The sequence below is a fragment of the Camelus dromedarius genome, chromosome 4 (genome assembly GCF_036321535.1).
Source record: "Camelus dromedarius isolate mCamDro1 chromosome 4, mCamDro1.pat, whole genome shotgun sequence".
NCBI classification, from domain to species: Eukaryota; Metazoa; Chordata; class Mammalia; order Artiodactyla; family Camelidae; genus Camelus; species Camelus dromedarius.
The window spans coordinates 38,723,357-38,745,735 of record NC_087439.1 but is presented as its reverse complement, the minus strand read 5'-3'; the positions used below and the strand labels follow the sequence as shown (position 1 = coordinate 38,745,735).

Sequence of the window (22,379 nt, the reverse complement as noted above, 5' to 3'; positions counted from 1 at the left end):
CTCTCCACTCTCCAGGGCAGAAAATTGCTCAGGGTTCTGTTGCTGCATTAGGCTCTGCTTCATCGGCTGCGCAGCCCAAAAACGTGCCTCGCAAATCTTGCAGGGCGGTGCAAGCCAGCTCTCTTCTGATGAATTCAGTCAAAGAAGGCATGAGAATGTAGGAGGCAGAGAATACCCAGGGTGTTTGTGTACTCCAGATCCCAGGGCAGTTCGTTAACAATTTATCTTTCACCGTATTTTTGCTGGAAGACCACGTCATGAGCAGCTTGGGACTTTAGGGGAGACTCAGTGCAGCACAGGAGGTAAAACGGGTTCCGCTGTCAGACTTTGCGTCCAGTTCTCACGCCTCCCCTGGATGTCACCCGGTGCACGTTACTCACTTCTGAATCTCGGTGTCTCCACGTGGAAAGCGGGACTGCTTTAGCTCTATCTTGCAGGAATGTCATGAGGATTAAACAGAGCAGTGCTTTTATAAATCCTTTAAGATGCTTAGCGAAGTGACTGGCACAGAGTAAACAACAAACGTCTGCTGTTATTACTAGTGGCATCGTGTATGGACTGAAAGTGGGCAAAATATATCTCAGTAAATTTCAGAATGAGAGTATTTTACTCCACCTATCCTAGCTGTTCCCACTTGTCTCTGCAAAACTAGGACTGAACACACTGAACAGTACAATCTAAGTGCTTAAATTTCTTCCACTTACTCCTCTAAATGATACTTAGCCCTGTATTCGATGCTCAGAATAGAATAATGAATGGTAAAGACAAATTCATTTTCTCATGGATCTTATTGTTTAGTTGGGTATATACAAATAAATATTGATTGACTACATGGAAAAGTGAACGGATGGATGGAAGAATGAATGAGGCAGTGTTGGGATGGATGGATGGATTCATCTGGGACATCTCACCAGATAACACATTTCTTAAAAGGAAAGTAAAATATAAGTGTGATTTTTAATGAGTCCCAGGTATTTATTCTGAAAGTTCATGGATAAATTTTTAATTTGGGTCAGAAATGCCCTATGATCAGGACTAGTGGGACCCAGCCTGAAAGAGTGGGAAGGCCTTTGCTTGAAACTTTCCAGGACAAGATCACCTTGGGTCTGAGTCAACACAAACATGTTGGAAGACTCTGTCCTGAAAGTTGTAGACAAAATGTGTTTTTTTCCAGAAACACTGTTACAGCACCCTCACATCAGCATAAGTAATTTAACCTTACAAAAAAAAAAAAAAAAAAAAAAAAAAAGCCAGGTCTCTTGATTCCTATTTCTGTGAGAGTAAGAGGAGTTAATCTTCCCCCCATTGTCTCCAGGTGCCCAGCTCATTGACACTGAAGCTGGGACCAGATACAGAAACTCCAATCTTAGCTCCAGCCCCTTCCTGACATTAGGGTTCCCATCAAAAATATCAAGCTGGTGTTAGCAACACAGATATCTATAAAATACAAACCTTACCTCTCATCAAGTTGGCTTTGATTCACCAAGATGCTGCAGGATTAGCAGGCTGACTCTAAACCCATAGGGAGGCTACTGGCCTTTCCTCTGCCCAATTCATAAGAAGGCAATAGAAGCAGACTCTAGCTCACCCCCTCCCAAAGTCACTACAATGTCTATGACATTTTTACCTTCATCCCAACTTCTAAGACATCCTCAGATTAAGATCAGATGACCAGTTCCATACTTTCAAAGCTTTTCCATCCCAGACCCCACCCTCATTCTAGAAGTCCCACCTGACTAAAGTCCTGAAGCAGTCTTCAAAAAGCTGACCTCCCAAGTTTTGCTCCTAATTCCCTGGCTAATCTGGTAACAATTTGATCCAATAGCCGCATTTCCCCCAATACAGAATGAGGCAGACAACAACCACCCAGTGATTTCCTAAAGCCCTACTTGATCTTTTTCATGCCTTTTCCCTCCCATATATTCCATTTGCCTATGTTTTAAACATCTGTTCCCAAAAAAGGTAATACTTGCTTCTCATTCAGAGCCTAGCAATGTGGACCAAAGTTCATATGACATATTGCAGAGTATGTTTAGTTGCAAATGCTATGTACGGGCTCTTTGAAATGTAGCATGTATGGCACCATGTGACACACGGTTGCCATGGCAATACACTTTTTGGCTGAACTACAGCACAAGCCCATTGAACATACATTGCTAATATGAGACTCTGCCCTGTGCTAATGCATAGGACACAGCCAATCTGGGATCTGGGACTCACGGGGTTTCGCATGCAGCCTGGGTGGCAGGTGCCCTCTTCCTGCATGTGCAGGGAAGATGTGGCATCCTCCCTTTCCAGCCCCATCTCCCAGGCACAGGACATGCTGTGCATTCTGCCATGCACCGAGACAGCATTTGCTTGAATATCGGTTTGCTATATTTTGTATCAAAGGGGGCCCCAGCTGAAAACATTTTATTTTGTAAACTGAAGTGAAAAATCAGTTTATGGCAGATCTTTTTTTGAATAATGACATTCTTTTTCCCAATTCCAGAATTCAACAGTCATGAGCAGAGCTGAAAATTTTAAACAAGTTGAGTACCTCCTTATTCATGGAACAGCAGATGGTGAGTTTCAGTTAATTAGACTTTTTAGTATCACAGACAGGTTTGCAATTTCACTACTGACAAAACAAAAGCATGAGGGGCAAGACTGTTACATTTACTTCAATAAAACAGTGTTGCTTTCCACAACTCACTTGTCTTGGGCTAAATGGGATGCTGAGTCCTAGAACTTCCAACAGTCCCTTTCTTCCTGTGCCTTTCCCACCCTTCCTAGTAGAAAACTGGAGAGGCTATTAGTTATTTTATGTTTCCTTTCTCTCCCTGCAGATAACGTTCACTTTCAGCAGTCAGCTCAGATCTCCAAAGCCCTGGTGGATGCTGGAGTGGATTTCCAGACAATGGTATAGCAAAACTTTGTGCAAGGGAAGGGAACTTACTGCTAGAGAACTTACTGATGTGGTCTAGTACCCATCTCTGGACGACGCCTCACAAAGGTCCCAGGAGACAGGGATGGAAGTAAAAGGAGTTTTAGTTTTCCAATGAGAAGTTGAAGAAGTGATATCCTTGAGCCAGAAACAGAGTAATGTTCGATAGTACAGAGCTGGGGGTTGAGAAGCCTGTTTCATATCCTGGGAGTGTCAAAACACAGCTCTTCTAGTCCTGCGGTGGTTCTGTCTCTCCCAATTTTGACTCAAAAGTAATCACTCAGTAAATGTGTGGCTGAGTAATTCTACAGTGCAACCAGCATGAAAATAACTCAGCTCAAATATGAAAACCCATTTCTGTCTGGTACGTATTACTAACCATTCTAACAACAGTAGGATATTAATAATCATCACACTCCAGTTTTTGCAACTCCCGTGTTCTTTTGTTGAAGGACCACAGGTAATAAACAATTAGCCTTGTTTTAGAAGGTCAGAAACAGCTAGAGCTGTTGTTGCCTCTTCAGAGGATGTTTCTAGGTATTAAGTCAAATTCATTTTATGCACTAGACCTTTTCAGATTAAAAAGAAAAGCGATTGTGTGTGTGTGTGTGTTGCACTAAATATTTTTGTGCTAAGTGCTTTCTTGCCTGTATTAGCTTAAAAAGCCTGCTTTCCCTCACCTCTTCTAACACACACGCTTTGTGCCCAGTTTAAACAGTGCCCACTGTTCAGAAGTGGGACAGTCATTTAATACAAAAAAAAAAATCTCTGCATGTATTTTTGGTTCAAATTCTTGTAAGAGGTTGAGGTTTATCTTTCCACTATTCAGAAGAAAGACATGGTATTTAATTAAGCAATTTTTAGAAGTTACTTTATGTCTCCATAATATATGTTTGTCTGGCAGTGACTTCCCAATGTTTAATGCCGTATGAGTTGATAAATTTTTTTATCCAGTGCAAAATCTTAAGTGTTCACAAATAAATTCATTTGACTTTTGACTTCACTCATGCTAAACAAACACATGGAATATTGAAATAGATTTTTCTAGTCCCTTAGGGCTATATAGTAGGAAAATTTGCTTTTTAAAAATCTTTTAATAGTTTATCTTACTGCAGCATAGGAGAAATTTAACACTTGATAACAATTAGAGCTAGTGGGCTTAATGGGATAAACATTCCTTCCTGTGCATGATGTGGTTCTCAGTGTCCTTTGAGTCAAATTTGAAAATGGACTTGGATATTTTCATTTGAATGTACATATCCTTCAAGGACTAAGCAGTGAAGCCAAATTCATAGTGAGTTCTCTCAGCCCCCGCAAAGGGCGATCAGAGACTCCAGCAGGAGGGAACAGCAGGCCTTGGAGAAATCCTGGGGGGAAATTAGAAACCCTCTCTGATCACAGTTCAGTTTATAAACTGATTAAGGAGTTCAAACACCCTGTTTTAGTCTATGTGTACTTGTGGGAACTCACTTGGATTTAAAAAAAAAAAAAGACAACCGACGCCCTAATTCTGCCCTTCTTCTCTCTCCAGTGGTACACAGATGAAGACCATGGCATCGCTAGCAGCACAGCACACCAACACATATACACGCACATGAGCCACTTCCTAAAGCAATGCTTCTCTCTACCTTAGCCCCTGGAAACAGCATGCCGTTTAAAGCTTATGAAGCGCCACTTTCGTTCTCGTTATCTCCAAACTGCATTGTCAAGATGACGATCTTAAAAAAAATATACACTCAAATCAATAAATTTAAGGCTACCTTTGTGCCCAAACTTCATATCTATAACTCTAGGTAGGGACTGCTATCTTTGCAAGAGATTATTACCTTTCAGAAGTTTGAATTATTCGGTCTGGTTTTGTTTATTATTTAAAATCATTTCCACATCAGCTGGTGAAACAACAAATAAGAACTGCTTTTATGAGAGTTTTGCAGAGGTTCCCTGGGCAGCATTTTTTATTCTAACTGGACTAGTGCAAACCTTGCTCTCTTCTTTAAAGGAATGGCAGGATGCGGGTAGTGATGTCACTGAAGCAGGGGTAAGAAAAGACGGGGTAGAGGGACAAGCTAGCAGGGCGAGGCTGGGAACCTCAGTCCAAGCATGCTGACCCGACCAGGCTACTGTCAGCTAGTTGGAGAAGAGCTGTTCACAGCCAGACTGGCACAGTTTTCTGGGAAAGACTATTCAAACAGTCTCAGGAAATCATATATGCAAAGCACTGACTTCTGAGCAAAACCACAGCAGTTGAATAGACTCCAAAGAAATGAGAGGGAAACTGCCAACAATGCAGGGCCCCCAGGTGCCAGTTACGGCTATAGGTGCTACAAAAACACAGCAAGGGTGATAGGAAAGCATTGTAAATGTGCTTTAAAAATACTGATGTTTCCTAGAGAGAGAGGCAGCTTGGAACTGAGATGTGAACACATCAGCTTGCCCTGTTAAGAGATGAAAATATTTGTATTGCAAATCCTAACTTGAAGGAGTCTTTGCATCATTTTTCTTATTTCATTTTTTTTTTGAGCATCTAATTAAAAGACTGTTTTAACTTCCTTGGACTTGTTTTTAAAAATTGAAAATAAGCTACAAACATACATATTATGATTCCTATTCTAAATACGGTGGAATTTCTCCTGGTCAGTAATAAATGTGCCTTCATTTTTTTTCAGAGGTAATGAGTTTTGTGTCTTGAATCAGACCTAAATTGCATTGGCATATGGACACATTTACCCAGAAAGGCTCTTGTTTATTTTGCTTGTTATCCCAAACTGCCTTGTAAACATGGAGAGGGTTCAGTTTCTGTAAGAAATAGATACACAGAAATGTGCTAAATTAAGCAGTTCATAGGGTTTTTATCTAATACATATACAGTTTCTGTTATCATACATATATATAAGCTTTTGAAAAACAACTTAAAATAATTTAGGTTATTTATATATACATAATCTGTCATTTTATTCCAGGGACTATGATGAGGCTTATAACAAATAATATAGACGATGTCATCTTGGTAGCTCTGATGTTTCAATCAAAGCAAAAAAAAAGTCAAATCAACCACTCAAGTGTTTGACTAATTATTTTTGGTTGGCATAACTTTATTAATGAAACCATAGATTTAAAATGCTGAATTTAGCCAAGTGATGTAATGTCTAGATAACTGAGGACACATAATATTTTTGTTCAGTTATTTGCAAAATGGCCTCATTTTTCAAAATTGATTTTTATGAATTCAAACATAGCTTCAAACATAGCTGGAAAAAGTTATCCCAAACAGAATGAGCTGCAGCATAAAAATCTAAAAATGGAAGAATTGGAAAAAAAATCTATCAATTCAACATGAGACTGGTGACTCATGCACAGGAATGGACAGAAGATTGTGAGATTCAGTTTCAACTGTATTTTCAGAGCATGGCCTTGAGTAGCTTCACCTTAATTAAGTCTCAGATCTCACTCATCCACTGGAACCATAAGCCAACCTTCAAATCTATACGGCTTTTGTCATAATTCTAATAATAGATTCCAATCATCATAAGTAACTGGACCAATCTTTGCAGAGTTCCATACCCAAAAGCAGTAATCAAAGATCATATGCTCACATCCTGCACCAAATTAGTAATCATAAAAGCAAATTAAACAGAAATTCTCCTTTTATCTTAATTGAAACTAGATATTGTGCAATATCAGATACTGTCCAGATTAATAAGACCATTTCACAATAGCAGACATTGTGCAATATCAGATACTATACAGACAGTAAGACCACAGTATAAGATTTGATATTGTACAACTATTTACATATTAATATTATACGAATTTATTGTTTCTTTAGTTTTTAAACATGCTCAATGTTTTCTCTGGAGCCGAGAGGTAATAAAAAAATTCCAGCACGTATTTTTCATATCGTGAGGGTTGCAAATGGGATGATGTAATCGAAGTTACAGTAGATTTCATCAGATTCCAATAGCAAGTTTTACTCGCCAATAAGAGTTTTAAATTAGTACACTGGGAAAGGAAGTTAAAGAAATTGACAAATAAATTAGAGACAGACTTAATCTGAGGGTAGGTTTGAAACACTCAGAAACTAGTCATACCAGGAAGATGTGCAGACTTGCCTGCCTTTGACAGTTGCAGCCTCAGCAGGCACCTGGGGACGGAGATTCCTTTCATAAACAACCTGTTAGAGTGCACCAGTGCCCAGGAGCACACGCACCAGAGGAAGGGGACAAATGTTGACATCTCTTCCATGGATACAGAGTTTCTTTTTTAAGTTTTGATTAAGATTTTTTAGAAAATCACTTTAAAAGTTATTTTCGAATTTTTTTTTTGGTTGGAAACCTTGCTAAAAATGATCCCATATTCCACGCTTTCTTAAATAACAGGCATTGACCATAATTCAATGCATCCTGATGACTCAAGGCCATTCCATGAAGATCAACTTCACATCCGGCTGTATGTCATTCTGACTGTTTCTTATTCACAGGTGGTCACCGAGGCTACCAGTTTCACCACTTGTCATTTGCTGCTTTTGCTCTAAGTTGGTGTGAGGATTCCAATTTTTAAAACTATTAGATTTGTACAGTATTTAAGATTCAATAAGCTCTAAGTGAAAAAATACCAAAACACAAGAATGGCTTTTTTTAAAGTAAGAGAATTCTGTTTTTCCAACTTTGTGACAGTTCTTTCAGCAGTGTCCGACAATATTTTTACATACATCCTGGAAGATCTAGAGTATGTATTCAGGATGTCTGAGGGATATAGATGGTTGAGAATAAGAGATGAATGTGGGTAATAAAGCATGTCACTACCCATAAGAAAGGCTCAGAGCATGGTATTGATAAGACCAAAGTTATGCTTAGTAGAAATTTATCATCCCTTTGAATGTCACCTTTCTGTGACAATATTAACATTTAAACTCAAGACCTTTTTTTATTGAAGTATAGTTAATTTACAGTGTTGTGTTAGTTTCAGGTATACAGCAAAGGGACTCAAATATACATATATATTTTTTTCGTAATCTTTTCTATTATAGGTTGTTACAAGATATTGAATATAGTTCCTTGTGCTATACAGTAGGTCCTTGTCGTTTATCTATTTTATATAGTAGTAGTGTATATCTGTTAATCTCAAACTCCTGATTTATCCCTCCCCAACTTTCCCCTTTGGCAACAAGTTTGTTTTCTGTGTCTGTGACTCTATTTCTGTTTTGTAAATAAGTTCATTTGTTCATTTTTTTAGACTCCACATATAAATGCTATCATATGATATTTATCTTCATCTGACTTACTTCACTTAGTATGATGATCCCTAGGTCCATTCATGTTGCTGAAAATGGCATTATTTCATTTTTTATGGCTGAGTAATAGTCCATTGTGTATATACACCACATCTTCTTTATCCAGTCATCTGTCGATGGACATTTAGGTTGATTCCATGTCTTGGCTATTGTAAATAGTGCTGCTGTGAACATCGGGGTGCATGTATCTTTTCAAATTAGAGTATCCTCCAGATTTATATGCTCAGGAGTAGGTTTACTGGATCATATGGTAAGTCTAGTTTTAGTTTTTTAAGGACCCTCCATACTATTCTCCACTGTGGCTACACCAATTTACATTCCCACCGAGAGTGTAGAAGGGTTTCTTTTTCTCCACACTCTCTCCAGCATCTGTTATCTGTATATGTTTAAATGATGAATTAATAAAAAATAAAAATGTTCTTACTGCTAAATTGAGAACAGTATCTTTTCTGGAATTACAGACTTTAAACTTAAGCAAACTCAATCAAAATTCTTATTCTACATAATCTTTCATCTGAACAATCACTCCAAGTTTGTCAGATTATTTTAAATGCAAGTATGATGAAAAGTGTGACCCACCAAACAACCAAAACTCTAATTATTCCAGCAAGTTTCTCCTATCCAAAGTCATGATATTTGTGTCTTGTGAGCAAAAAAGTATTTCACTGAGTAGGTTTGGTTTCAGTGTTAATCACAGTGTTAATCACAGATGACTGACAAAGAAAATCTTATACACTGAGAAGAAATATCACTCGGCTTAACCTGATTCTGGTTGCATGAGCCAGAATGGGTCCCCATTAAGGAGGAAGGCAGTCATATCCTGACTCTTGCTGGAGACTCAGTGCACTCCAGCCGAGGTTAGAGAGACATGGGTTAGAACCTCAGCATCAATACTCACAGTGAGGAATATTTTAAAGAACATTACTTGGCCTCTTTGAACCCCGGTTTCTTAATTTGAAAGAAATACCAAAATACCTACCTCCCATAACTGTTGTGTTCCTGTGAAATTTATATACATCCTATGCCTGGCTTGATGCTCCCATAGATTACAGCGGTTCTCCCCATAGGCGTCTTGTGTCTGCAGGTGTCGGGCACATGAAAGTGCTCCACACGCATCTGCTTTTGTTGCAATTCTGCCATGTCAGTGAGAGTCCTTTATGGAAATTTAATCATTCTTAATAAACTGAGAAGCCACATCTTCTGATATATTTTACTTATGATTCTGTCTGCGGCCTTCGTTGGCTGAATAAAGAGCAAAGCACAGAAAGAACTAGGCTCTGGAGAGTTACAAACGAAGGATAAAACATCATTCTTACCTTTAAGGAGCTTATAAACAAATGGAAGAAACAGGGCGAATGGAAGAAATCTATGACCCTACACACACCGGAAGGCAAGAGCACCTAGATCCAGAGCCAAGCCTACGGGAAGAGTGGGTGAGATGAGCAGGATGAAAGGGCGAGCAGGCGGAAGGTGGCTTCTGGATTCATGAGCCAGCCACTGGCTGAACTTCTGTACTACACTTAGATTTCCTTCATTGTCTCAGAACTGCCGCTGATACCATGCTTTTCTGAACATTTTTTTCAAACACAACCCAAAACATATTCTGTAAAGGAATGCACTACATGAAAGGATTTATAATAAAGCTATTGTGTCTGGAGTTACTTATTAAGTACCTAAGGAGTATGCCTGAATCTGTTTGGTTTCAATCATTTAAAAGTTTAAAGACCACTCACAGAGCTTGGTCTGAGTCTCCAAGGGTCATCCTGGGTAGAGGATCCCCAAGGAAATAATTCTACTTTTTCCCCCACTATATTTTCTACTGTGCTGTCAGGCTAGTCTTTCCCAAAATACATACGTCTGCATTACTCAAAACTCTTAACGGATAAAGTTGCAATATCCTAATATAGAATTTAACATCAATTATAATGTCTCCAACTCGTATTTCTACTTTTTCATACAGGTCCCCACCATTTCCCTAACACTCCACCATTTTGGGTTGTTTTCTGGGTTCCAAGTGTGCTGTACATCAAAAACATCAGGCTCCTGTTACATCGCATAAATTTACTATTTTATTTTATTTTTTTCTCAATATTGACATGTTTGAGAATCTCTGCCGTTCTTGGAGTTGGTTTCCTTTCCCATTTCTATCCTAACTCATATGCTACCTCTTACGTAACATTTTCCTCATACTCCGCCCCACTCAAAGTCCATCCTTGAGTTATCATACCATCAACTCAGTACATCACATTATGTTATAGCTATGTGTCTACCGCACCCTTAGAAGCAAGGATTATAGTCCTATGTTCAAAGTTCCAACACAAAAGGTAGAGGCCAGTACACCAACAGAAACTGAAATGAGTAACAGTTGTATCAGTGAGCTACAGCTAAGGAAACACTCAAAGAGCTCTCTCAAAGTATTACCAGTAATCCTTGAATATTGAGCTTTCTCAAGGGGACTGATGACAAGTAGCCTTTCAAAGTAGATATTTAGAGAATCATCATACTATCCAAATTACTCTCATAAAATTCTCAAATGGTTGTAATCTCATTTCATTTTATTGCATGAATATATGAGAGAGATATATTGGAAAATTCTGAGAGCAATCTTGCAATAATGGTAAACTAGCCCCACACTTAGGAGCAAACAGGCTAAAGTTAAACAGAAACAGAGATAGATTGGTGTAGAATAAAAAATAATGAGCCATACTTTTAAGAGCCTAACAAATTTCCTAACAGATCTAGGGATTGTGTTGAAATATAAGCTGCTAGTGAATCATCAGTGGAGAGTTTCTATCAGGCTAAACTACACCAAGAAGATACTCAAATTATATTTGGGAGAAAACTTCCTAATATCAAAGACTGTTAAATGGTAGCAATTTCAAAGTAAATTCAAGAGTCAAAAGAAAATTACTAACCAGTACATTAGAGTTACCTCCATAACATATTGCCAGATGGCTACAAAAGAATAATGGTCTCATCTGACCTACTGTAACAAACAAGGAGGAGACAAATTTTACCAATGCTTTCCCCAAGAAGAGTAAAAACAGAAGTCTAAGGAGTTGTAATAATGGGAAATCCCACTAATGCTGTTGGAAGCTTTTACTAATAGTCATGGGAAAATGGGACACACACCCTAATACAGCACTCATCATAGGTCATAAAGTTCAGATTGTCTGAATACATCTTGAAACTCTAAATCACCACTAAATATAACTATTATGTTCAAACAATCAAAATGTTCTCCATCAATTTACTGATTAACACTAAGGAAAAAAAGACATGACACTATGCATCACAATTTAAAATGTGCAAGGAAATCAGTTAGGATAAATATTTATTTCCACATAACATTTCTTAGTTGTGAAAAACACAATATCCTAGTCACATTTACACATTACTTAAACTTTGCAATAAATTACATTCAATATATTCAGTAATTTTTGACCAGGAATCTGAAATTAGGAGGAAATATATAACACTACACTTTTCTTATATTTTATGATTTCAAAATATTGGGATTAACATAGGGATAGCATTAAAATTCACACAAGAACAAAATTACTATAAAAATACTCAGAAATACAGAATTTCATTGGCTATGAGTGCTTATTCAAATAGGTGATCATGTGAAAGTTTTAATTCACTATGATCATTTAAAACAGAACAGTTATTAATATAGTAAAACACTAGGATGCTGCTTTTGGGACTGACTGGCACGTACAGCTAGTCTAAATCATAAACAATGGGAATGATTATGTGTAGTATTTGTATTGTAAAATACACAAAGGCAATACATTTGGAATGGAAAGTTTCTGCATTTTTCCTTGGCATTTATAAACACAGACTTTATTAACTGCAAACTCTTCTTGTATTTTTTAGGCTTATGTTCCGTAAAAGAAATGGCTCCTTGGAAGATTGTGAGGGCAATTTTACAGAAGGCATCAAAATGTCGAACCTAATGGAGGCTTTGTTGTTGTTTTGTAATTTCCTTGAGAAGCTTAATCACAAGAGGATTTTTTTTTTTAATTTTTCATGTGCACTTATACTCAGAATATGTAGCTGATAGCTTGGAAAAGCCATGGGGCTCTGAATTACTGTAAAATTGGAAACTGAAAATTAGAAGGCTGATGAGCACTGGTAATTCTTAGGAAATAAGAGCACTATGAGATTTTGTCTTTATTAATTCACATTCACCTAAAATGAAACAAAATACTGTATTTTTAGTAATGCTCAAAAATTCTTAGCCTTCCTTCCTCTTATATAAGCTTAGTAAAGATGGATTATTCCATATGGACTGAAATATCTACAGAAGCTTCTCAAACAGAATCTGAAATTTTCATTTAAAAGATTACTTTTCTACAACATGCATTTAATTAGAAAATGAAAAAGAGCTCTACAGAAAAAAAAAAAAAAAAAAGACAACTGGAGACCTGTCAGCCTAACAGCAGAACACGATTCAGAAGCAGCAGTACGCAGTACGTGACCTTTAGCAGCGGCATAACCGCACAGGAGTGGGACTTCATGTACACCGACTCACTAGGTGTTATTCCACAAGGATGTATGTAATAGGGTTATTTGGAAAATATTTGTCGTCAATGGGAGATAAATTTAACAGCATATTTCTGATAAAGATTTATATTGAAAATCTCACAAAACTTACAAAGTTTCTCTAAAGCATTTCATACAAGCCTAGTATTTGATCATTTAATCACAACTTGAATTTTAAGCAAATACTCCTTGACCCTTTTCATTCATGTCTGATTCTTTCAAACAAGTTGTGAATAGGTTTCCATACATATTTTTCAAATGACCTTAAGTTTTAGTTACATATAAATTCTTAAGTATTAAATGTATTATATTAAATCAAGGAAACACATAAATACAATTATTAAAAAAATGCTCTTGAACTAACTTTTTGATTTGGGTCTTTTGCAGTAAGTCACTAATGCTAAGCTATAAAAAATAAAAAGAAGTAACACTACCTTTCAAAATTCTTCTGAATGAAATTATCAGGTATCTTCAGGTCCCTAAGTAGGAAAATACAAACTAGGTAAATATGACTTATCTCTTTAAGAAAGCTATTGCTCTCGTAAAACTGACAATGAGAATCGAGTGCTTACAAATGTCTAAAATACAGCAAGGAACACAGAGATTCTTGCATTAGCTATTGCATATGCTCACAAAGGCGTCTCACTGTTCAGAAGTTTAAACACAGAAATGAAACAAGTATTGCACTACTTACAGTGTGAAGGTGGATTTGGGATGAAAGACAGAATTTATAATACATGATCAAAGCAGTTTTATTAGTAATTGTGGCACTCTTCTCATATATATATGTAAAAAATAAATTGAAGATCAAGTCATAGACAAGTCTCCCTGTCAACACCTTTCCCTGAGTCAGCTTTCTTCTCTTTTCGGCTTTCAATGCTACAGGGGAAAAAAGGAGAAATTTATTACTTCAATCTAGCGCAGCTACTGGGAGATCTGCTTGCTCAGACACAAAACCCATCAACCCCAAAGCACCACAAGGGCCCTTAGGCATTGCTCTTTCATGCTGCGAAGCACAGATAGACAGCAACAATTAAAATCCTCTGCACTCAGATAGAAACCAAGAACTGCAGAAAAAGGGAAATTCAAAAAACAGAAACTAAAAAACAAAAACCAAGACATTTTTAAAACAGTTCCAAAAGCATGCAAGATTAATACCATGGCCCTCATTTGGGCAAATGAATCACCGATGATTGTTGAAAATACCAGTGATGCCCCTGTCTTAAGACAGCACTGACACGATGAATGACACAAACGAGATGCCGCAGTAGGTGTTTCTGGGCCCTGCTGCAATTGGCGCATCCTTTGTGCACAGACTGGCTCCTGATCTGGGGTGAGAATCACGTCGTTGTCAGTTGGACAGACACACTTCTGGTCTAGAGGGGGCGGTCACCCCGCACACTGCCCTCCATACACCTGGGCCATCTCTTCACAGATAAACCAAACCCTCCTCCTGTCCGCCAGAGACACAATGTCTCACCTCACTCCTTCCAGAATAAACTCATTCCCAAGTGGCTTCTGTTTTAACTATGCTCCAATTAACTTTTTTCTTCTTTAATTTTCTATAGAAGTATTTTTTTTTAATTGAAGTATGGTCTGTTCACAATGTTGTGTCAATTTCTGGCCAATTAACTTTACCAGTGGGCAAGCTAGTCATGTGACTTAACCACTTAAAAAAAATTAGTTTTCTGAGGTACACTTTTCCTACTCTCACGCTGACAGTTTTCACAGAAAATTTAAACATTGTGCAGACACACATGAAGCTCACACCAAGAGCACCTGCTTCCCACACAGGCAGAGCAAAGCCCTCCACATCGTTGGGGTCTCTCCGTGTCCCTCCCTGCTGCTGATACAGCAGCCTCTGGGGCCCTGAGCTGGAAGAACCCACACATTGTACTGTTAACTTTGGCTCTTAATGTAACTTTATGAAATAGTTGGTGGTGGGGTAGCCCCTGGTTTTATACAACTCTTCTACAAGCAACAAAGTAACGGTTAAAAACCCCTTTTTCCTCTGGGGCCTCCTGGGCAGCTTTCTTAGTGGTCAATAACTTACGACACATTCTAAGAGCGTGTTTCTTAAATTGTTTTTCCTCCAATTCAAGCTTGAAACAGCCCTTCTCAGTTGTCACCAGCACCCGGCGCCATCAGGTAAGAAGCGCCGGAGCTTCTGCCGTCCGTGGCCCACTGCCAGCGCTGAGAGCTGGTGTGAGCGGGTGCCTGCGCAGCCGAGTTTGTGCCTGCCACGCGTCTGAGCACACGCCACTTACAGGTCAGAGCAAAGCAACTTTTTTTCTCTTTTCTTTTCTCTTTCCATGAGAAGGGATGACAGTGTGCACATGATGTGTTGAGAGGCTTAACTCTGTATTTTTAACTTCTCTATCTGCCTGACTCCATTCTTCTACTTTAAGTTCCTTTCATATGACAAGTGTCTGCTACCCGACTTTCCAAATTAACTTTTCCTTGTGCTCTACCTGATCCCTAGTCTCTACTGCCAAACAAAGCCAAGGAAAACGAGCAGCAGGGGGCAGTGGAAGAAGCCCTGGGCTTGGAATTGGAAGGTGACATTCAGTTGCTGGGCAGCTAGGAAAGAGCTGTGTGACGTTGGACGAGTTACTTAATCTCTCTGGGACTTAGTTTCCTCAACTGTAAATTAGTTTTGGACTAAATGGCCTCTAAGTTCTCTTGTAGCTTGAATGCCAGAATTCTAAGGCTGGTGGTCTCAATTCCAATGAGCTCTATCTTTTGAAAGATAGAATAACAGATCCTATCTGTAGGAGACTGTGGGGACAGAGGCATACTGGCCTCAACACTTGCACAGTTCCTCTGCACACACTGCTCCAACAACTTTCCATAAACGAGCAGATTCCCAACGGCAGTATTAGTCACCAAGCAGCAAAAAAAAGATTCAGAATGTCCATTTTAATCACAGACATGGTTCTTCCTGATGCCCTGCCTTGGTCATACTGGTTGTTTGGTTACCAAACAATAACCAATTAAATGATTGAGCTCCCTTAAACCTTACCTTAAAACCAGTGGGTTTGGTATCAGATTAGATTTCAGCAAACAAAGAGGGAGAAATTTTATAACCAGCTCAAGACTTCTATGAAAAATATTATCGACTTGAATCTTCTTACTGCGTGGCTATTACTCCCTTTATCTTTTGTTACATTCATTTTTCAGGATGCCAATCAATTCTAAACTTTCACTGTAATAAATATATTACATATATTTATTAAATTATAGCGTACCTATTATATGTAGTGCTGCTACAATAAACACATACTGCATATCTGCTATATACCAGGTCTCTGCAAAGACCAAGGGACACAAGATGGATGAGACAAAACATAAGGAAGCAGTATTTCAAGAGAGGGTGAAACGTGACCCGCTAGCTTCATGCTGCCAAGCAATCGATGAAACTGTTATCTCTCAATGATACCATAATAAAATTGCTATACACAACGTTTACCAAGCAATCATGAGAGGGCCAAGGCCTAGGAAATCAGAGCAAGGAAGCATCCAGGATAGAAGGTGGTGGTAGTGGGGGACAGAGGGCGGCAGGGGCAGTGGTCCCAGACCCTAGCCTCCACCACCAGGACAAAACCAAGTGCTGCCAGGTTCCTTCCCAAGAAACGTCAATCTTAGGTGTCAGTTGTATAATACTTAGGAGTTGGTCACCTATTCTGATGCAATGTGGTTTTAATAGGACCTATTTCCACCAATCCATTCAAGTAAGCTGCGGCAGAGCCCGTCACCTGTATGTATAGCGCTGTAGAACTAGGATCAGATCAGACACCCTACAGATGTGGTAGAACAGATGTGGCAGTTAGTTAGTTCTTAGATCCTTCTTTCAGTTAAACTGGATGAAATTTTTGACAACAAAAAGTGAATGAAATAATGGAGAAAATATAACTGCTATTCCAAACTCCACTAAGGAAAGCATCTAGGCTTCTCAGACAGGCATGTAGGGCCACAGCAAGGGGTAGGATGGAGCCAACCTGGGGCGGGGTGTCAGAAGCCAAGAGATACAGACCCCAGTAACCTGGTCTTTAGGGTTTTTTTTTTTTTCCAATGGATACTCTAGCAGGCAGCATTTTTACAGTCCCTGGTCATCATATGTCAATGCCTTCCACAGACACCGAGAGAGAGCAGTGGTGGTGGGAGGATTTTGCTGTTATTAGTATTGGTGGTTTTAGGATTTCTGGAAGTCACACTATTTCTGCCAGTTTCCACTGTTATGAAGATAAAAGACATTAATCACTAAGAGATATTTTTCACATGGAAAGCTATAGATTTTATCACATTTAAAGGTAAAGAAAACTGGGTAAACTTTCATTCCACAATAGTCTGAATCTTCTGTCAGTGGGAACGTATGTTCAAAGAATAAGAAAAAAAGTGATTATATGAAAATTAGAAGGATGATCTACTTAAAACTGGGCCAGCTTAAAGCACATTACATTGTTCAGTAGAATTAATCTACTGTGTGAAGTAATCTGACACATATTTTTTAACAACTAAATTTTTCTGGTGAAAAGCATCACTTGACTTTATTTACTTTAAGGGGGGCCTAAAATACCATGACATAAAAACTGTTGCTGGAACCAAAGAAAAACAGAGAGTTTTCACTGTGGATCCACATAGTACAGGAAGAAAAGCGATCTCTGAGTTTGATTATCTCAAATTCTCCACATATTCCCATGGCTGGCATTTTATTTTGAGCTCATAAACTTGGAGCTCACACTTTAAAAAATCAGGGAAATGCCATTTTTTTTTAATGTGAAAGGGTCCGCAATTATACATTTCAATGGGTTTGAGAAATTACCCTTCTCATAACTCTAATGTTCTTCCAAGACTTTTAGCAAAACAGAATTACTGTGAGGATGACTCTGTCAGACTGTAACAGGGATCTTTGGGAAAGGAAGATAAAGCATTTTTTAGAATAAAATATTACTTCTGCTTGAGCCAAGCAAAGAAATACATGACGATTTTAAGGCCCTGTTAAAAGACAGAAAATATCAACCAAGAGTCTTAGAGAGCCTACTGAGTAACTTATGTTAACCTCCTCTGGACTAAGTGTTGGGGGTTGCTGAAGGAGAGAAAGGGAGAGGGGTGGTGGGGGGGAGAGAGAATCAATTAATCCCCAGCTTTATGGGGTGAAGACTCTAAGACTCTCTGCACATCCACTGTTCGTGTTGTTTATGCTGTTTGAAACTGAGATGACACTGAAGCAACATGCCATTTTGGGGTGACAAAAACCAGCAACAAGTGATATTCTCTAAGTCTAATGTAGCCTCTTTTTCCAATCCATGTTTCCAAATATTTCTCGTGAAGCTAAAGTTTGCAGTTTTGGAAGCACGGTGTGCATAAATGGAAGCTCCCAGCTTTGCAATTTCTTAATTCAAGGGATACATTTTCTTTTCACAATACAGAAATTTGATGTCATTACTAAAATAAAGATTTGTTGATTTATATGTGATGCATCTGTATGTCATGTAGGGAAACCAGTTTAGTCCAAGTTTCAAACCCTCTTAAAGAGCTGAGGAGTTACAGGAACACCATAAACACTCAGATACTGGATCTAAGCCCAAGCCTCTCCGTGCCTTTTGCCCCCCCAAAACTCACACAGAGAACAGAGGCAGACCAGGTTTCTAGAAGACACCATTTAACATAGGAAATGCAACCAAGGAATAGGTTTGAGGGAAAGGGTCTTACCTTTGGGGAATCGGCTTCTAGAGTGATTAGGAAGGGGAGCTTATGACAAAAATGTAATATAAAAATTAAGTAGAAAAAGTTAATTTAAGGTCATGAAAATAAAGAAACTTAATAATTAAACACTGTCCCAAATCCCTCAATCACTCTTTAATAAGAAGAGATACTAGCATAATTAGCATAACATAGAGTTTTTTTTTCAGATCAACGTCTAGGAAGACTGGATGGTTTGAACTCTTCTTTATAAATTCTGGAAATTGCAGTGGGAAATCCTGGGGTGACTTTATGTTAAAGGATACTCTTCCCACCTCATGTATTTAAACCTATCACCCACAACTCCAGGAGTGGTTTGTAATGTTGGCATATGGAGAAGTAAGAGTGGGTAAAACTTTCTGGAGTTGAAAATTTGGGGGTAAAAAGGTTAGGGAAGAATTTTCAGGGGGTTGGAATAAAGGAATGGAAATAATCTGAATACAAAATCATCACTGTATGTGTTATATGGGTTTTAAAAAAAGGACAAAGGGAGAAGACAAAATGTGGTCAGATATTCTAAGGGGGTCCTGCGAAGTGGGTGATAAAGAGTAAGGCAAAACGAATGTCCACAAATGTCATGCACTGGGACTCATTTATAATATCACTTCTCCCCACTGTCATAGTTCTGGAGTGAGCTTTTATTCTGAAAGGGAGAAGTTGAAAACATACCAACAAATGTGATGATTACACTTTCTACCCACTTTTTAAAAGGACTTTGTGAAATATTTTAGATCTCATTTTGATGGAAACCCATACTATTCTTTTGTTAGTGGATTCATGTCATTAAATGACTGGGATCAGTATAAATTCACATTATTTTAGAATTCAAACCTTTTAGAAGGAAAGCTTGACTCCTTATCTTTTGAGTTATCGGCAGTAATCAGAAGGTTCCTCCACAAGGCAGTCTTTGACATTTCATCAGAAATATTGATCACAGATGGATCATCTCTAGATGGGAGTTTACCCAAAATGAAATAATAAACATTACATAAGAAACCGCAGTTATCTAGCAAAAGACAATAAATATAGGACAGTCTTATGCCTCTGTACAGTATTTTTGATAATTAAAAATTAAGTATTAAATAGTTCTCTCCAAAGAAAAAAAAACCTATGAAAAATGAAAATCTAAATGAAAGATTCCAGTTATGTAGAAGCTGGTTTGAGGTACAGTTTTCCGAAGTCATTTCAAATTAGAGAGATGAGGTTCTGCGTGTTCTGCCCCTTAACATTCGCAGCACAGCGGCTCACCTCACTCTTCTGCTCGGACTCAAAGTGAAAGCTGAGCAGATGGGCGGTCAGGCTCCGTCCCCATCCTGACCCTCTCCCTTGACCTCCGGCTCCTGCGTCTCCACCACAGTGCAGTGACCTCTGTTCTGGGACGTTACAGGCTTGTTGCTGCCCCAGGGCCTTGTGCTTGCTCTTCCTTCTGCCTGTAATGTTCCTTACGTAGCAGAACCCTTTCCCTCCTTTGTTCAAATGCCACCTGCTCAGACCTTTGCTAACACTCTGTTTAAAGTCTGTTTTAATCCCCTCATAGTGACCTCATCCCTCTCTTTTGCTTCATGTTTTCGTTGTGCTTTTTCACCATCTGAAATACTGTGCTACACTACTTGTTCATTTGTTCCTTTTCTGTTTCCCTCAACCTCTTTTCTACTTGAGTATCAGCTTCATGAGAACAAGGAATCTTGACCACTTGTCCCCTTCTATTCCCCCAAGACCTTGACAAAGCCTGGCACTTAGTACCCATTCAGTAAATACTTGCTGAACAAATTAAGGCATCCTGTTTATTTAGCAGAGGCTTTTGCAAATGACTGGGGGAGCCTGTAATATCAGGGCCTGTACTATGCTGGGTGCTTTTTACACATTCTAAAATGGCACCAACTACAAGTGACATTTAGAACTCTCTAAAACATTCCCAGGGCCAGAAAGGCAACCGAACAGCAACAGAGATAAATCACAGGCCAAGTCAAAGAAAGTTTCATTGAGTGATGAATCAGCACTCTTCTTACTACACGTATAAAAGATACTCTGCTGTGGAAAGAAACATTTTCTGCAGAAATCTTAGGCTGACCTCACATGATCCTCATCGGTTGGCATTCACAAGAGAGCAACAGATTCAGTTTTGAAGAAGAACACTAAGACTCTGGAACAAAACAGGTCTCACAGACTCCTTCCTTTCCCAATCTGGACACGCATTCTTTAATTCCTCTAATTCATCCAGCCCTTGGTAACTCAAAGCATGAGATCAACTAGTTTCCAAGAGTGTCATGAAGAATACAAGTTTTTAATATCAGTACTACTTAGATTCTATAATATGCCAATATGCACCATGAATTTCCAAACTGAAATGAGGTATGGGACATTTTCTAGACTTATATAACCACAAAATCCTTTTAGAGGAGAAGTAGCACAAGAGACTAGGTAGGTTTCTACAGAATATACTTGGGAATATGGTGCTTCAACTAAACAATCAACAGGGTTGTAAAACTTAAATACTGTTAAAAAAAAAAAAAAGAAAGGAAGGAAGGAAGGAAGAAAAAAATGTCTTCTCTAGTTGTGCTAACTCTTAAGTAGTAGATGATAATCATATTTTTTAAATCTAGGGAATATGCTTTTACAATCAGACTCTGAAGATCTAGCCCTATTTTTTTTTTTTAACACTATAACAAATTCTCTTCTCAGACAAAAGTCTTCCATCTTGTTTTATTGGCATGGCCTCACATTATCCTTAAGCACTTTGAGATCATATAATCATATAATCTTTGGCCAAATACTTTCAAAACTTTTTATTATAACTTAGAGGAGTTTGCTTTTTTTTTTTTTTTTTTTTTTTTTTGCTATGGCTTTGTGCATAAAGAAGATTAACATATTTTGGAGGGTCACATAAACATTCCCTAAAATGGCTGGTATAAACTGAATCCTTCAATTCAGGAAATAGATTATCTCTTTGGAAGTGCTTTTTCTAAGGGGTTGACCCTAAGTTTATCCCAGAGTTCAAACATTTACCTGTGATGAATTGAGTGAATAACTTGCTCATTTATCCCAGAATTGAATCTTGACCTGTCTTCAGGTGCTACTTTCAAAGAATATGAAAGAGAGCTTTCATATACATTGTAAAATCTGAGAAGACTTCAGACAACAGCTCCCTGACTGACTTCATTTTAAGCTACTTGACCGTAGTCACACACCTTCTAGAGGCAGAACTTAGTACTGGGACAGGGTAATCTGATTCCTAGTTTCAGTTCTTTCTACTCTAATACAACTTCAACAAACCTCTACAGGAATCCACACGTACAAAATTCTTTTTTCTTATCGCAGTATAGTTGCTATATAATATTATATAAGTTACAGGTGTACAATATAGTGCCTCACAATTTTTAAAGGTTATAATCCATTTATAGTTATTATAAAATATTGGCTATATTCTCTGTGTTGTACAATATTTTCTTGTAGCTTCTTTTATACCTAATAGTTTGTGCCTCTTAATCTCCTACCCCTATATTGCTCCTCCCCCTTCCCTCTCCCCACTGGTAACCACTAGTTTGTTCTCTATGTCTGTGAGTCCGCTTCTTTTTTGTTATATTCACTAGTTTGCTGTATTTTCTAGATTCCACATATAAGTGGTATCATACAGTATTTGTCTTTTTCTGTCTGACTTATTTCACTTAGCATAATTCATGAAATTTAAGTAGAGTATACAAAAACACTTTCCATTACTCAAATCGGTGTGTTTTCACATTTGTATCTTACCTATAGTGCCCTTCCAATGGGAGTTGTACTGTGCCCTCATCTTCCATAGCTAGCATACTTTGTTCTTCCTGGAAAGACAAATGTAAAATATACAAAGTGAACCTGATGAGCCTCCATTTCACA

At 38.2% G+C, this 22,379-nt stretch overlaps 2 protein-coding genes across 9 annotated transcripts in view; one reads left to right on the top strand and one right to left on the bottom strand.

Moving 5' to 3' along the window:
- DPP4 (dipeptidyl peptidase 4) overlaps window positions 1-5,593 on the top strand; it is a 74,293-nt gene extending 68,700 nt beyond the window's left edge. For all 3 annotated transcript variants that reach the window (XM_031451547.2, XM_031451544.2, XM_031451546.2), the window contains 3 exons: window positions 2,492-2,564; window positions 2,829-2,902; window positions 4,458-5,593. In XM_031451547.2, coding sequence (XP_031307407.1) covers window positions 2,492-2,564; window positions 2,829-2,902; window positions 4,458-4,559 — 249 coding nt within the window. In that variant the 3' untranslated portion in view covers window positions 4,560-5,593. The remainder of the gene's footprint in view (window positions 1-2,491; window positions 2,565-2,828; window positions 2,903-4,457) is intronic.
- A 5,666-nt stretch (window positions 5,594-11,259) lies between these two features.
- The window catches only part of SLC4A10 (solute carrier family 4 member 10), a 250,903-nt gene continuing 239,783 nt past the window's right edge, over window positions 11,260-22,379 (bottom strand). For 3 of the 6 annotated variants that reach the window (XM_064484849.1, XM_064484850.1, XM_064484854.1), the window contains 3 exons: window positions 22,257-22,324; window positions 19,338-19,454; window positions 11,262-13,643 (listed from right to left, as the gene is read on the bottom strand). In XM_064484849.1, coding sequence (XP_064340919.1) covers window positions 13,577-13,643; window positions 19,338-19,454; window positions 22,257-22,324 — 252 coding nt within the window. In that variant the 3' untranslated portion in view covers window positions 11,262-13,576. Of the gene's footprint in view, window positions 13,644-18,476; window positions 18,516-19,337; window positions 19,455-22,256; window positions 22,325-22,379 lie in introns of all 6 variants that reach the window. The other 3 variants (XM_064484853.1, XM_064484852.1, XM_031451543.2) reach the window with 3 other exon arrangements.